Source organism: Nicotiana tomentosiformis, chromosome 11 (assembly GCF_000390325.3).
Source record: "Nicotiana tomentosiformis chromosome 11, ASM39032v3, whole genome shotgun sequence".
Taxonomy (NCBI): domain Eukaryota; kingdom Viridiplantae; phylum Streptophyta; class Magnoliopsida; order Solanales; family Solanaceae; genus Nicotiana; species Nicotiana tomentosiformis.
Genome location: NC_090822.1, coordinates 111,134,494 through 111,149,753, shown reverse-complemented (window position 1 = coordinate 111,149,753; position 15,260 = coordinate 111,134,494). Strand labels below are relative to the sequence as shown.

Sequence of the window (15,260 nt, the reverse complement as noted above, 5' to 3'; positions counted from 1 at the left end):
CCCCACAAAAGCAACAAATTTAGGGTGGAAATGACACTAGCCATTTTATAGGATTGTTATTTAATATTTAGACAGTGCATCTTGAATTTTAGTTTTTCAGTTTAATTTTTCGGGATACAAGCATCATGAACTGTCCTGAAATTAAGATTTTTAATTTAAAATTTCAAAACAAAATAAGTATTAGCTAATCTCTAAATAACATTAGTGAATGGCTATATGTGCAGTTGCCCCGAAAGTTCATTAATTAGAGTAAGGCGACAAACATTTAATTATTAGACAAGATTAGGTCAAACAATCGGCAAAGCACAATAAAGATTCTATGACTATGAGTCATGCATATGTCCAACAGATAGTCCATTTGTTATTCCAAAACTGGATTAGAAAATTCCTTTGCCTTTATTGAAGCTTGCATACAAAGCATAATTTGCACTATTGCAAACGTCAGATGATTGAACTTATATACACTTACGAGGTAAGAATTTTTATGATATTTTATAGTTTAACCAGTTATATGCATAGCGGACTATTTATTTTATTTTCTTGGCTACAATATTAAGATTATTTAATTTAGACATTTAGACCTTAACCAGAAGGTGAAAAGGTTTGTCAAGAATAATTCAACAAATACTCTAAACATCGAATCAATGAATATATAATCAGTACTGGACCTTAGTGATGGAAAGGAAGTAGGATTAATCAAAACGAATGCAAATTGAAAGCAAGAATTCATAGATCTAGTGAAAACTGTAGCTACAAAGAGACATTAATATTTGACTAGGGCAAGTACAATTAATTGATGTTAACTAACATTGCATATGGTAATGAATGGAATATTTTTCTGAAATCATACCATTCTGTCAATTACAACAACGTACCCAGTATATTCTCACATGTGGAGTCTGGGAGGATAGCGTGTACACTACTAGCTCCTACCTTGTGGAGGTACAGAGGTTAACGACCCTCGGCTAAAAAAAATCATACCATTCTAGCAAGAACTTTAATTATGTCATCCATAGATGGCCTATGAAAAGGATCATCTTCAATACAAGCTTTAGCTAAAACAGCTAAACATAATGCTTCTGCTAAAGGGTAATCTTCCCTAAGGCTTGAATCAATGAAATTTTTCAATTGTTCAAAGCATCCTCCTTCATTAGCTCCCCCTCTCAAAAATGTAATTGAATCCCTCAAAAAATTTCCATCTACATCTTCTTTTCCCGATATGAGCTCGAGTAATACTACCCCAAACGCAAAAATGTCCACTTTCTCAGACACTGAGCCATGTACTAGATGTTCGGGGGCAATCCAGCCGCCGAGACTTCCAATTTCCTTCGTCGTTCCAATGACAGCTTTTGCTCCAAAAACAGCCAACTTTGCCCTCCAATTCGGAGTCAAGAAGATATTTTTGCTATTTATGTTCATATGTGTATAAGGTGGAATAGTGCAAAAGTGCAAGTAATGTAGCCCTGTGGCAATGTCAAAAGCAATTTGAGTTCTTTTGTGCCAACTAAGAGAAGCTAAAGAGTTTGACAAACAATCCCTTAATGTGCCATTTGATGGATATTCAAACACAAGATAAGATCCTGAAATGTCATCCTCACCATAACAAACACCTCGAAGCTTAACAATATTAACATGATTGATTCTTGAGTGTACATCAATTACTTGTTTTGTGTCCTCAAATCTTATTTTCTTGATCAATACTTCAGCATTATCAACACAACCCTTGTATACATTGTCACTTATCTTAGTTCCTTCACTAAAATTATCTGTCGCTTTTTTCAGTTCATCTATGTTGTACTCACCCAAAGAGTACTTAATTCCTGCAAGTAAATCAGGTGATAAGCATGAATTCGTGGAACTTCTAGTAGTGGTCGGAGGGGAATTTCTTGGTGTTGAACCTGAAGTAACAGAGCTTTTATGTATCGAAGAACGATTTTTCTCTGCCTTGAATTTCCTTATGGCCATTATATATAAACCACAAGCAACTAAAGTTGCAGCAAACAGGAAAAAACCAACAACAGACACTGCAATATATAGTTTCTTTAATTTCAGGTATTTGGATGATTTTGCTACCATTTGTGTTGGTAGAAAATCAGGAGTAGGAGGATCAGAATCATGTATGCTGAAATTGATAGATGGTTCTCCTCTTAAGGGAACTAAAATTGTTGTGTTTGAATAAACAGTTGGATTAAAACTTAAATGGTTAGCACCCCATATATCTTCAACAGAAATATTGAATTTTTCACTTACTTTTCCTGTATCATCTCCTGAAATAAAAGGGTATGTGACAAGGTACTTTAATCCAACATCAAAAACTTTATCAGGACATGCACATTTCAAAGGCACAAGCAACTCTGTACCAGCTTTGATATCATAATTGACATCAGAAATATTGGTTTTCTTGGAAATATTTTCCTCCAAAATTGTTATGGATTTAACTAGACCTTCAAAAACTCCACAAGCAACGTCGTCGAATTTCGTGTTTGTAGGTGCATGGTAGCTAATATTAGCTTGAAAGAATTTACCTAAACAAGAACATTGAATTGGAACAATTACCTCTCTACCAATTTCAAGAATCTGCGACGACGAAGTGACATTGTTTAAGGTGAGTAGTACATCAGGAGAAAAACCAAATAAGTAAGAAACATCTGAGATTGTTGTGAAATCTTGATTAGCTCTAAAAATCAAGAACGTTTGACAAGAATCCTTTGGAGAAGTACATGTATATCTTGTACCTGGAGAAGTGATATTAGAAAAACATGAGGTGGAATCATAGAACTGTTGGCCATAGCTTGAGCCAAAGCAAAACCAAACTACTAGAAGCCATTGGAAATTCATGACATGCAAATTAAAATTTAGATGGTAAGCATTCTGCTCAAGCATTGAAAATTTGTCCAATGAGATTTAATGGCAGGCCAAGCAATGAAGTATATGAAAGGAATGACCACTAATTTTTTATTCTTTTCGTTTGCTTTTTCAATATTGTAATTAACATATTGTGACTGTGTTGGAAGTGGAAAATTTTATATGAAAGGCAACATCAGCAGCCGGCCATTTTGTATCTAACTGTTATCTACTAGTAATTGGTATAAATAAACAAAAAAAAAGTTCGGAATATTTTCTGACGTTTGTGATGGAACCTGGATATGTTTCTAGCTGATAAGAGTGACATAGCTCTTTCCTTATACAATATCGCGGTCAATAATTCGGTATTATACAATATTCAGTTTTTAAGTGTAAAACTTTGCATTATGAAGATAATTTATGTATAACTAATACATCATTCAGCTTTAGTATTAAACTCCATATAGCTTATGTGAAGTTGAAATACTAGAAGCAAAGGCAGAGTTAGGATTTAAACCTTATGGATTCAGGATTATAATCATTTGTAACAGACCAATCCACTAGTAATATGGGAGTTTTTCCTATGTCTACTATAATAGAAACTTATTTATCAATTTTCTCAAGGTTTTGTAGTTTTCAAAAAGTATTTAGTTTTTTTTACAAATTATATGTATTCCCCTTAAAAGACTCTCATCCCATTATTAGCACCTTCAATTAAGGGATTGAATTATATCCTTTCTTTTTTTCTCTACTCCCCTCCCTCCCTCCCTTTTCTTCTACGCAGATCTGGAAGCAACTTTTTCTTCCAATATTATTTCACCAAATTTTTTCTTCCAACTTCTCGAAAACTCTATACAAGATACTCGCGTATAAGAAGTCACAAGAAAAATACAAATGGACAAAAAAAGTCTTGAACCAAAAAAGAAGCCATACTCGCCATAGAAACGGAACCAAAGAAATGGTTATTTTTGAACGGTAACATTTTCTCAAAATGGGATCCTACACAATTTTGAAGATCCATCACAGTAATTATAGAAAATCTGAAAAATTTCTACCTATACACGTTACTACTCTAAAAGCTAATATAATTCTGGCACAAGATTGTATTGTACTTGTATCAGTGTTGTATCAAGTATTCTTTCATGTATTGATGCATTAAATACAATTCAGATACAAATTTGATACAATCATGAAAGAATTCTTACACAATTCTGATACAATTACGATACAACTTAAAACCAACTCTAAACTTAAACTGATACAAAATCATATTATACATGTATTAATATTGTATCATGTATTATTTTAGGTACAAATTGTGATACAATTATGATACAATTGTGATACAATTCTTAATTATGATACAATTTTGATCTTATCTTTTTTCAAGTTTCAATCTAAAACATCCACCTAAAATCAACTCTAAACTTAAATTATGATACAATATTGTATTAAAATAGTATTAGTATTGTATCAAAATTATCTTAGGTATTGATGTATCAAATACAATCCAGATACAATGATGATACATTTATCATACAATCGTAATACAATTCCGAAATTTCTTCTTCCTCGAGTTTCAATCTGTAATTCTACCTAAAATCAACTTTAAACTTAACCAATCTCCCTTAAAATTGAGATATAAATCCTAAAGGATATTTTCAATCGTTTTCAAGAATACCCAATCTAAAAATATCACAAATTCGTAAAATCTGGATATCTAATTCAAAGCTTCAAAGCTTTTTAATGGTTGTTGGTGGAATTGATTCAGAGAAATATATGATGCTACAATTTTAGAGAGATAATAGTTTGATTTGTATGAGAGAGAGAGAGAGAGAGAGAGAGAGAGAGAGAGAGAGAGAGAGAGATTGGTTGATTTGTATGAAAGAGAAAATGACTTTAAAATCTTTTGAAATTGGGAAGAAAATCGTGATTGTAGGATGCTAATTAAGCTGATAGATGGGGATAGGGGGATGAAGTTACAAATTAATCCCTATATTTAAGGGATTCTTCTTTTATCATGATTTTGTGTATAAATAGTAAATATATATATACAATGTAATTTTTAAGGAACATAAAGAAAAGTAGTTAATAAGTTTTTAATATAGCATAGCTAGGTAAAAATCCCCTAGTGTAATATTGTCTGCTTTGGGCTTAGGCCCGCACGGCTTTAAAAAGAGTTTGAAACTTGTCTACTTATATACCCACCATCTCTCCCATGTTTTATCGATGTGGGATTCGCCTAGGGTGTTAAATACACTCCAACCCACTAGTGTTATTGTCCGCTTCGGGCCTAGGCCCGCACGACTTTAAAATGCGCCACTAGAGTATAAGGCATGTCTACTTATATAGCCAATATTTTTTCCGTATTTTGTCGATGTGGGATTCGCCTAGGGTGCCACATCCTTTCAAGTTATTGTGTTCTAAATTAATAATTTGTATATATTCATTGAATTTTTAATACAAATACAAGGTTTGAACTAAAGCTACTGAGTTCGATCGAGCCCGCGATCAACACTGTGGCTCCACCCCTGACCAGAAGCCACATGTTGTAACTTTAGTACTGGTATAATTATTATAAGGACATTATCTTATATGAAATAAAATGTTAAATAAGTATTCATGTATCCAGGGGCGGATCTATTAAGGCCCGTGAGGTGGTATGCCACCCGCAAGCTTTTATCGAAACCTTAACTATATATGATGTATTAGTAATACGTGAATAAGAATATCTAAAGACAAAATGTCATTAAAGTAGACAATAAGGTAATCTTTACAAAATAATTCTTGTAGTTATATTGATCATACAACAATGCCTACATTATTATTTATCACTGCGTAGAAATCCATTCACTATATTCATACGTAACAAAATTATAAACCAAGCGACTCTTTAAAAGGTATACATTCAGTCTCACGTTAGTTGGATAATTGGTTTTTTGACTCTTTACAAATTTATTTTTATTTTATCACCCTACCTCTTTTTTTACACCCGAGAGATATGTTTTTATACATAAGAAATCTAAAAGGGTCATTTTTTAAAATTCAAAATTGTAAAGAAGCATGAAATACAAATAACGTAAAAATAGCACAGGCTAGCCAGTTTTCGAACTGGTAATTCAAAAATAGTCAGCATTTGCAAAGTCATTGAAAAATAGCCACTATTTTGCTGCAACACGGATTGGTCCAGCATAATATACTAGAGATTGGTACACCTGTGTATGAACTTCCAGCATATTATGCTAGAACTCCAACAAGCAGAAACAACAACAACAACAACAACAACAACAACAACAACCCAGTATAATCCCACTAGTGGGGTCTGGGGAGGGTAGTGTGTACGCAGACCTTACCCCTACCCTGAGGTAGAGAGGCTGTTTGCGATAGACCCTCGACTCCCTCCCTCCAAGAACTCCCCACCTTGCTCTTGGGGTGACTCGAACTCACAACCTCTTGGTTGGAAGTGGAGGGTGCCTACCACTAGAGCAACCCACTCTTGTCTTAAATATACTAGAGATTGGAGCACCTGTGTATGAACTTCCAGCATATTATGTTGGACCGGTATATTATACTGGAACTCCAGTATATTATGCTGGAATATTTTTCGGATTTATCTTTGCATGAAAAGTGGCTAAATTTTGATTATTTTTGAAACTGTGGCTATTTTTCAATTACCACTTGTAAATCTGGTTATTTTTGAATTTCTTCCACAAATAACACCATTTTTATGGCCCATCTAAAATTGGGGCTTTTTGCCCAACCCATGTCACTCGGCCATCGAAGTCATGGGGTTCGGTTGGGCTAGCCTCTAGGTCAGATCACTTATAAAAAGGGGGGGAAGTACATAAATAACCATTTTAAGGCTATTATTTATGGATTAGTTAGTGCTTATTTTGTTCTGAAAATTTAAAATAAAAAATGGACTTTGTGTCCTGAAAAATATTAAATTAAAAAATTAAAACCCGGGACATATTGACTGTCACACTCCTTTTTACGCCCCCTCCCCCCCCCCCCCCAAAAAAAAAGATATGTATTATGGATTGTGTGGGGTTATAGAGTTTTTCCAATTAAAGTGACATTTTTGAAGTAGGGATTATTTTATTATTCATAGTCGCCACTTGAAATTTGATTTTTGGGTGTTTCAAGTCACCTTTTATTTGAATCTCTATTCAAAGGAAGATTTGACTCTTTAATTATTGGTCTGCAAAAATAAAGTCCGGGTAAGAAATTCTGTTGACCGGGGAGAAGGTGTAAGGCATTCCCCGAGTCTCGTGGTTCTAGCACGGTGGCTTTATTGACTACAACTTGGTTTGAATTAATTTTGGATAAACTGTGATTTATTGATTTTCATATTTTATCTATCCGTTTTTAATTTATTAAAATATGGAATTATCTTTTAAACGAATCATGTGTGTGAATCCGTTTTTTATTATGCCAAAATCATATCACGCGTACGTGTACATAATTAATAGCATTTTATTATAATAAGATTGTTTTGGCCATAGTTGTGCGAACACATACTTCGGTTTTAATTTTGAAAATCACAGTTATGCCATGCGAACGTATACATAATCGCGATAAACTAATTAAAAGCACGCCTAAATCACTATATTGGTGTTCATTATTCTTCCTAAACTTTGAGATTATTGTAAGGTCATGAATTATGGAATTACTTGTGGAAGAAGTGTATGATTTTAGATATTTGAATAAATAAATCATTATATACCAATACCCTACAGCCCAATAATTGAAGCCCAATCTTCCCAACTTTAAAACAAGTTTGAATACCATATTTTCAGAAACATGATTAAGCATGTAGAATTTAAAGACTAATTTATATTATTATTTATAAAGAGTAAAGGCAAATAAATAAAATCACATGAAATAAGATAAAAAGAGCATAAGAAAGAATAAACCTTTAATGCAAAATTTCCAATTAAATGAGTTTCCAAGAACATGTACAATAACTCAGACGAACGCCGAACAATCATAAGCGAAGAAGAACATCAAAGCTAGTGAACGGAGCTCCAACGGAATCCTCGGCCTCGACTATTGACTCCACTGTTTGGTGTGTAAAAAGGGATGTTTTGAAGTATTGTTGTTGGGTTTTGGGTGATGAATTGCAGGATTCTTCGAAAGAAAGACAAAGAAAGAATGACACGAGTAGAAATTCTCTTAGCGTAGAAGAAGAAAATCAATTTCTCTCAATTCCCCCCTCTCTTTTTTTTTCTCTTTCTCTCCTCTTTTCTACTCACATTTCTCTTCAATTTATAGAAAAATATTGGATTTTTTCAGATTTTTTTATTTTATTTTATTATTTTTAAATTTTAAAAAAATTCTCACTTCCCATTTTTCTTCTTTTTTAAAAATAAAATAAATTCCCCACTACTTTTATTTTTTAATTTCTCACTTTTTTACTTTTATTATATTTAAATTCCCATTTTTTTTACTTTTTTTTTTAATTTTCACTTTCTTTTACTTCTTTTTTTAAAATTTTCAGGTACATTTACTTTTATTTTTTAATTTCAAATTTCTTTTACTTTTTATTTTTTAAATTTCCACATTCTTTTACTTTTATTTTTAAAAATTTTAACTTTCTTTTACTTTTTTAAAAATTCAATTTTCACCTACTTTTGCTTTTACTTTTTTATTCCATACTTTTAATTTTCTTATTATTTTATTTCCATCCAAAAAAAATTTAAAAATATTTATTTTTTTCGATTTTTTATTTTATTTTAAAATAAAGATAAAAAAAATAAAAATAATAGTAATAGTAATAATTGACCTTTTAAATTATTTTAAATTTTTACTTTATATAAAAAATGTAACAAAGTTAAAATATATATATTAAATTTCTAAAAATATTTACATAGTAGAAGGTGATAAAAATTCAAATATAGTCAAAAATTAAGTGCTTACAACTGCCCCTCTTTGCTTGGAATCATGAAGAGTTTTCAGGCAAAGATTAGGTGAGCCATGTGACTAATTTTTTTACCAAACCTTTATTCAATAGGAAAAGAAATAAAAGATAGGGTGCAACCGAGTCCTGGTTTTGGACAGCCTATATATCTCGGGTTATAGGGGAATCAGATCGCATGTAGTTCAAGGAGAGTGATGGAATGATGAGTTGGAGAATCGAGTGAGGTTCCTTCGAGGCTTCGGTCTGTAGTCCTGTTATTACATCAAAATCAAAAGAAACTAAACAAACCTATCAGTTATGAGTTACAAGATTCATATTTATAAGTCTTCTAAAACTTGGTCTTGAGTCTTGATTGGTTCTTCACACAGACTCTGATCTGAACCTTGATGCTTGCTAGCTGCAGGTGCTAGTTCATTCTTCTACAACTTCTTCTGATCAAAACGGTAAATGTAAAGCTCGTAACTTCAGTCGTCTTAAGCAATCCACATCTTTTCATCTGCTTCTGTATTTTGGATTCACTTCTTTTGTTTTCTTTTCTTTATTCTAGATTGAGAATTCTTCTTTTGATCATCTCGAACCTTGTTGCAATGACTCGGCCGGTCGTTTTGAGTATTACAATCATGTTTCTCCATTTACTTCTCAAACTATGCTTTACATCTGTTATATGACTCGTCAGGAAAATTGGTTCGGGTCCGGTGAGGTTTTGGAATGAATTGGAACACTTAGTTCCAAGGTTTAAAGCTTAAATTGAAATAGTGACCGGATGTCGACCTATGTGTAAACGACCTCGGAATAAAGTTTTGATAATTCTAATAGCTCTGTATGGTGATTTTGGACTTAGAAGCGTATCCGGAAAATTATTTGAAGGTCTGTAGTGGAATTAGGCTTGAAATGGCAAAAATTTAATTTTTAGGAAGTTTGATCGGGGGTTGACTTTTTGATATCGGGGTCGGAATACGATTCTGGAAATTTGAATAGGTCTGTTATGTCATTTATGACTTGTGTGCAAAATTTGAGGTCAATCGAATGTCATTTGATAGGTTCTGGTGTCGTTTGTAGAAATTTAAATTTTCAAAGTTCATTAGGCTTGAATTGGGGTATGATTCATGGTTTTAGCGTTGTTTGACGTGATTTGAAGGCTCGACTAAGTTCGTATGATGTTTTAGGACTTGTTGGTGTATTTGGTTGAAGTTCCTGGGCCTCGGGTGAGTTTCGGATGGTTCACGGATCGAATTCGGACTTAGAAGAAAATCTGAAAGTTTCTACCATCTGATGCAATCACACCTGCGAAAATTGGTTCGCAGGTGCGAGCTCGTAGAAGCGAGCATGGAAAGCACAGAAGTGGATGAGGGGCTGGTGAGGCAGTGGTCGCAGGTACGGACGGGTGGTCCGCAGAAGCGGCGTCGCACTTGCGAAGGTTCGATCGCAGAAGCGAAAATGAGAGGGGCAAGGCGGCTTCGCAGAAGCGAGTCCGCAGAAGCAGACTTCTTGTTTGCAGAAGTGATGAAGCCGCAGAAGCGAAGGAATTCTCACATCTGCGAGACCGCAAATGCGGCTAAAAATCTCGCAGAAGCGGAAACCCCTGGATAGTACAAAAATAGAGGGGTTCCGAGTTTTTGCCATTTTGGGGCATTTCAAGCTCGAGATGGGCGATTTTGAGCTAGGTTCTTACGGGAATTCTTGAGGTAGTCACTTGTGATAATTTCTAATCCATAATATTGAATTATCATCCAATAATTCGACTAGATTACGTATTTTTTAGGTGTAAATCGGGGATTTGGGGCTAGGGATTTGGAAATAAGATTTGATGATTTGAAGGTTGAGTTGATATCGGATTTGGATAATTTTAGTATGGTTGGACTCGTAGTTGAAGGGGCGTTCATATTTTATAACTTTTGTCAAGTTCCGAGACGTGGGCCCCACGGGTAATTTTTGAGTTAAATTTTGGATTTTGTTAGAAAATTTATATTTTCATATGAAATTTATTTCTATAATTTGTATTGACTTAATAGAATTAATTATGACTAGATTCGAGCCGATTGAAGTTGGAAAATCGAGGGAAAGGCATTCTACTTGACTGATTGAGCGTGATTCGAGGTAAGTGGCTTGTCTAACCTTGTGTGGGGAAAATCCCTCTAGGATTTGGTACTGTTGTGATATATGAGCGTCGTGCATGCGAGGTGATGAGTACGTACACGGGCTATTTGTTGTAAAACCCAATTTTACTGAGTAGCAACCTGTTTTCCTTTTAATTTGGGTTATACCATTTTCTGAGTAGTAATTTGTTTTTCATTCTTAATTGCGTTATATCAACCTGTGTAGTTATTATGTTTAGTCTAATATCACATGTCTACGTGTTTTAACTGCTTATTTGAACTCTGTGAAGCATGCCTAATTGATTTCCTATTTTCCTTGTTCTTTATCAGTATTAACTGTAGAATTCATGTCGTTAACTGTTGTATTTATCGGTTTGAGTTGCGTGTTTACTTTTGAGACTACGAGGTGGTTCCTCGGGAGTTCTTCCTGTACATTTACTTTTGAGACTACGAGGCGGTTCCTCGGGAGTTCTCCCAGTACATTTACTTTTGAGACTACAAGGCGGTTCCTCGGGAGGTCTCCCTGCACATTTACTTTTGAGACTACGAGGCGGTTCCTCAGGATCTCTCCCTGCACATTTACTTTTGAGACTACGAGGTGGTACCTTGGGAGTTCTCCCTGTATATTTACTTTTGAGACTACGAGGCGGTACCTCGGGAGTTCTCCCTGCATATTTATTTTGGGACTATGAAACGGTATCTCGGGAGATCCCCTGTTGTTTATCCCTGTTTGTTGTACTGTTGCTTTGATGTGTTTCCTTTTTGCCAAATTCTAGTCTCTTATTATACTGTATATTCTCCTGCCTTATCTATTATTTACCAGTGGGCTTGGCCTGACCTCGTCACTACTCGACGGGGGTTAGGCTTGGCACTTACTGGGTACCGTTGTGGTGTACTCATGCTACTCTTCTACACATGTTTTGTGTGCAGATCCAGGTACTTCTTATCAGGCCCCCTACTAGCTAAGAGTGCTTGTTGATGTACGAAGACTTCAAGGTACATTTGCCACGTCCGTAGACCTCGAAATCCCCCTCTATTCTTCCCTATGTCATTTACCTTCCATACTTCTTTTATTAGACTATGGTGTATAGAGATACTAGTTTCTTTCTGTAGCTTGCGACTTATGATATACTGTGTATTACTAGAGTGTTGGTTATTGTACATGCTGAGCGCCATTGTTACTAGTTATTTAGTTATCTGTTGCAGTTAGTTGTTAAGTTTTACTTTCATTTTTGTTATTTTCGCATTTTGTTAGGCTTACCTAGTCGTAGAGACTAGGTGCCATCACGACATCTTACGGAGGGAGAATTGGGTCGTGACAATTTGATATCAGAGCTTTAGGTTCATAGGTGTCGTGAATCACAAGCCGGTTTATTAGAGTCTATGGAACTGTTAGGAAACAAAATTCCACTACTTTGATTCCTTATCGTGAGAAAATTGTTGACTTCAAAAATTTTGAACTTTTGTATTCTATTCTCTCACACATGGTGAGGACACGTACAGGCGGATATGATGACCAGACACTAGCGCCCCCTGCTAGAGCCGCGAGAAATTGGGGCCGGGGTAGAGGCTGAGGACGTCCACGCGGTGCAGCCAGAGCACCCGCACGAGCTGCTACAGAGGAGCCCCTAGTAGCTCCAGATTGAGGGCAGGCACCTGAGGTACCTGTTGCTGCACCAGCCCTCCAGGAGACTCTAGCCCAATTTCTGAGCATGTTCAGCACCTTAGCTCAGGCTGGATTGATTCCACTTGCTCCTGCCACATCTCAGGCCGGGGGAGGAGCACAGACTCCCGTCACCGGTACTCCAGAGCAGCGGGCTCAGGTCGACCAGGTTCCAGAGATTATACCGATGCAGCCGGTAGCTCCAGCTCAGCCCGAGGTTAGGGCCGCAGTTTCTGAGGCAGAGCAACTCAGACTTGAGAGGTACAAGAAGTAACACCCTCCTACCTTCAGTGGATTGGCGTCAGAGGATGCCCGTGATTTTCTGGAGGATTGTCACTGAATTCTTCGTACTATGGGCGTAGCAGAGTCGAGTGGGATTTATTTTACTATATTCCATCTTAGGGGAGCAGCCTATCAGTGGTGGCGTGCTTATGAGTTGAGTAGTCCGACTGAGGCAGCTTCACTTACATGGACTCAGTTCTCGGACATATTCTTGAGGGAGTATGTTCCCCAGAGTCTCAGAGACGCATGGCGCGCGGAGTTTGAGCAGTTGCGCCAGGGTGCTATGACTGAGTCATAGTATGCAGTTTTCTTCAGTGACTTGTCCCGACATGCACCAGCCTTGGTTGCTACGGCTCGAGAGAGGGTTCGTCAGTTTATTGAGGGACTCCACCCTTGTATCAGGCTTAGCATCGCTCGGGAGTTGGAGATGGATATTTCTTACCAGTAGGTAGTGAGTATTGCCAGGATATTAGAGGGTATGCTTGCTCGGGAGAGAGGGGAGAGGGAGGCCAAGAGGTCTCAGGAGTCTGGCACTTATAGTGGTACTCATGCCCCAACTGCAGTTTGCAATGGTATTCGGGTCCCTTCTAGGCCCCAGGAACCTTATTATGCACCGCCAGTATCTAGTGTACCTCCTGCACGGGGTGCTTTTAGCAGTCAATCTAGCAGACCTGGCCCGAGCCAGTCACAGCAGCCACGCCCTCCGAGAGCTTGTTTTGAGTGTGGCGACACTCGCCATATAGTGAGGGATTGCCCCAGACTTAGGAGGGGTGCACCTCCACAGACTTCTTAGCTACCGCGTGCTCCCCCGGGTCCTCAGGCTATGACTACAGCACCAGTTACTGCCCCACCTACTCCGCTAGCTCGAGGTTTAGGTCGGGGAGGTCGAGGTCGCCCTAGAGAGGGAGTCTAGGCCAGATATTATGCTCTTTCTGCTCGTACAGAGGCAGTTTCTTCCTACTCTATCATTACAGGTATTATTCTAATTTGTCATAGAGATGCGTCAGTTTTATTTGACCCAGGCTCTACTTATTCCTATGTGTCCTCTTATTTTGCCCCGTACTTGGGTGTATCTCGGGATTCTTTGAGTTCCCCTATTTATGTGTCTACTCTTGTGGGAGATTCTCTTATTGTGGACCGCGTGTATCGATCGTGTTTGGTTGCTCTTAGTGGTTTTGAGACCTGAGCCGATTTACTATTGCTCAGTATGGTAGACTTTGATGTTATATTGGGCATGGACTGGTTGTCGCCCCATTATGCTATTCTTGATTGTCACACTAAGACTGTGATGTTGGCTATGCCAGGATTATAGCGATTAGAGTGGAGAGGTACCTTAGAGTATACTCCCAGCAGAGTTATTTCATTTCTTAAAGCTCAATGAATGGTTGAGAAGGGGTGTGACGCGTATCTAGCTTATGTGAGAGATGTCAATATTGATACCCCTACAGTTGAGTCAGTCCCAGTAGTGAGGGATTTTCCAGATGTATTTCTAGCTGATCTATCGGCATGCCGCCTGACAGAGATATTGACTTTGGCATTGATTTGTTGTCGGGCACTCAGCCTATCTCTATTCCTCCATATCGTATGGCTCCTCCTGAGTTGAAGGAGTAGTTACAGGAGTTTCTTGATAAGGTCTTCATTCGGCCTAGTGTGTCACCTTGGGGTGCTTCTGTCTTGTTTGTGAAGAAAAAGGATGGTTCTATGCATATGTGCATTGATTATCGCCAGTTGAACAAAGTTACAGTGAATAACAGGTATCCATTGCCTCGTATTGATGACTTATTTGATCAGTTACAGGGTGCCAGAGTGTTTTCTAATATTGACTTACGTTCAGGCTATCATCAGTTGATGATTCGGGAGCCAGATATCCCGAAGAGTGCTTTCAGGACTCGCTATGGTCACTACGAGCTCCTTGTGATGTCATTTGGGCTGACCAATGCCCCAACAACATTTATGCACTTGATGCACAATGTGTTCCGACCCTATCTTGACTCATTCATCATTGTATTTATTGACGACATTCTGGTGTACTCCCGGACTCGGGAGGATCATGAGCAGCATCTGATGACTGTGCTTCAGACCCTGAGAGAAAAGAGGTTATATGCAAAATTTTCAAAGTGTGAGTTTTGGCTAGACTCAATGGAATTTTTGGGTCATGTAGTATCGAGTGATGGGATCAATGTGGATCCGAAGAAGGTTGAAGCAGTGCAGAGTTGGCCTAGATCGTCCTCAGTTACGGAGATCTGGAGTTTTCTTGGTTTGGCGGGGTATTATCGTCGGTTTGTAGAGGGTTTCTCATCTATTGCAGCATCTATGACCAGGCTGACCCAGAAGGGTGCTCCGTTTAGGTGGACAGAGGAGTGTAAGGAGAGCTTTCAGAAACTCAAGACAACTTTGACTACAGCCACAGTATTGGTATTGCCTACATGTTTGGGGTCTTATACTATATATTATG

General features: G+C 37.2%; 1 protein-coding gene across 1 annotated transcript; it reads right to left on the bottom strand.

The window, feature by feature from the left end:
- Positions 1-784: 784 nt before the first annotated feature.
- LOC104113202 (lysM domain receptor-like kinase 4) lies at positions 785-2,917 on the bottom strand. The gene has a single exon (XM_009623309.4). The coding sequence runs from the start codon at positions 2,881-2,883 to the stop codon at positions 976-978; it is 1,908 nt and encodes a 635-aa protein (XP_009621604.2). The 5' UTR covers positions 2,884-2,917; the 3' UTR covers positions 785-975.
- Positions 2,918-15,260: the final 12,343 nt, after the last annotated feature.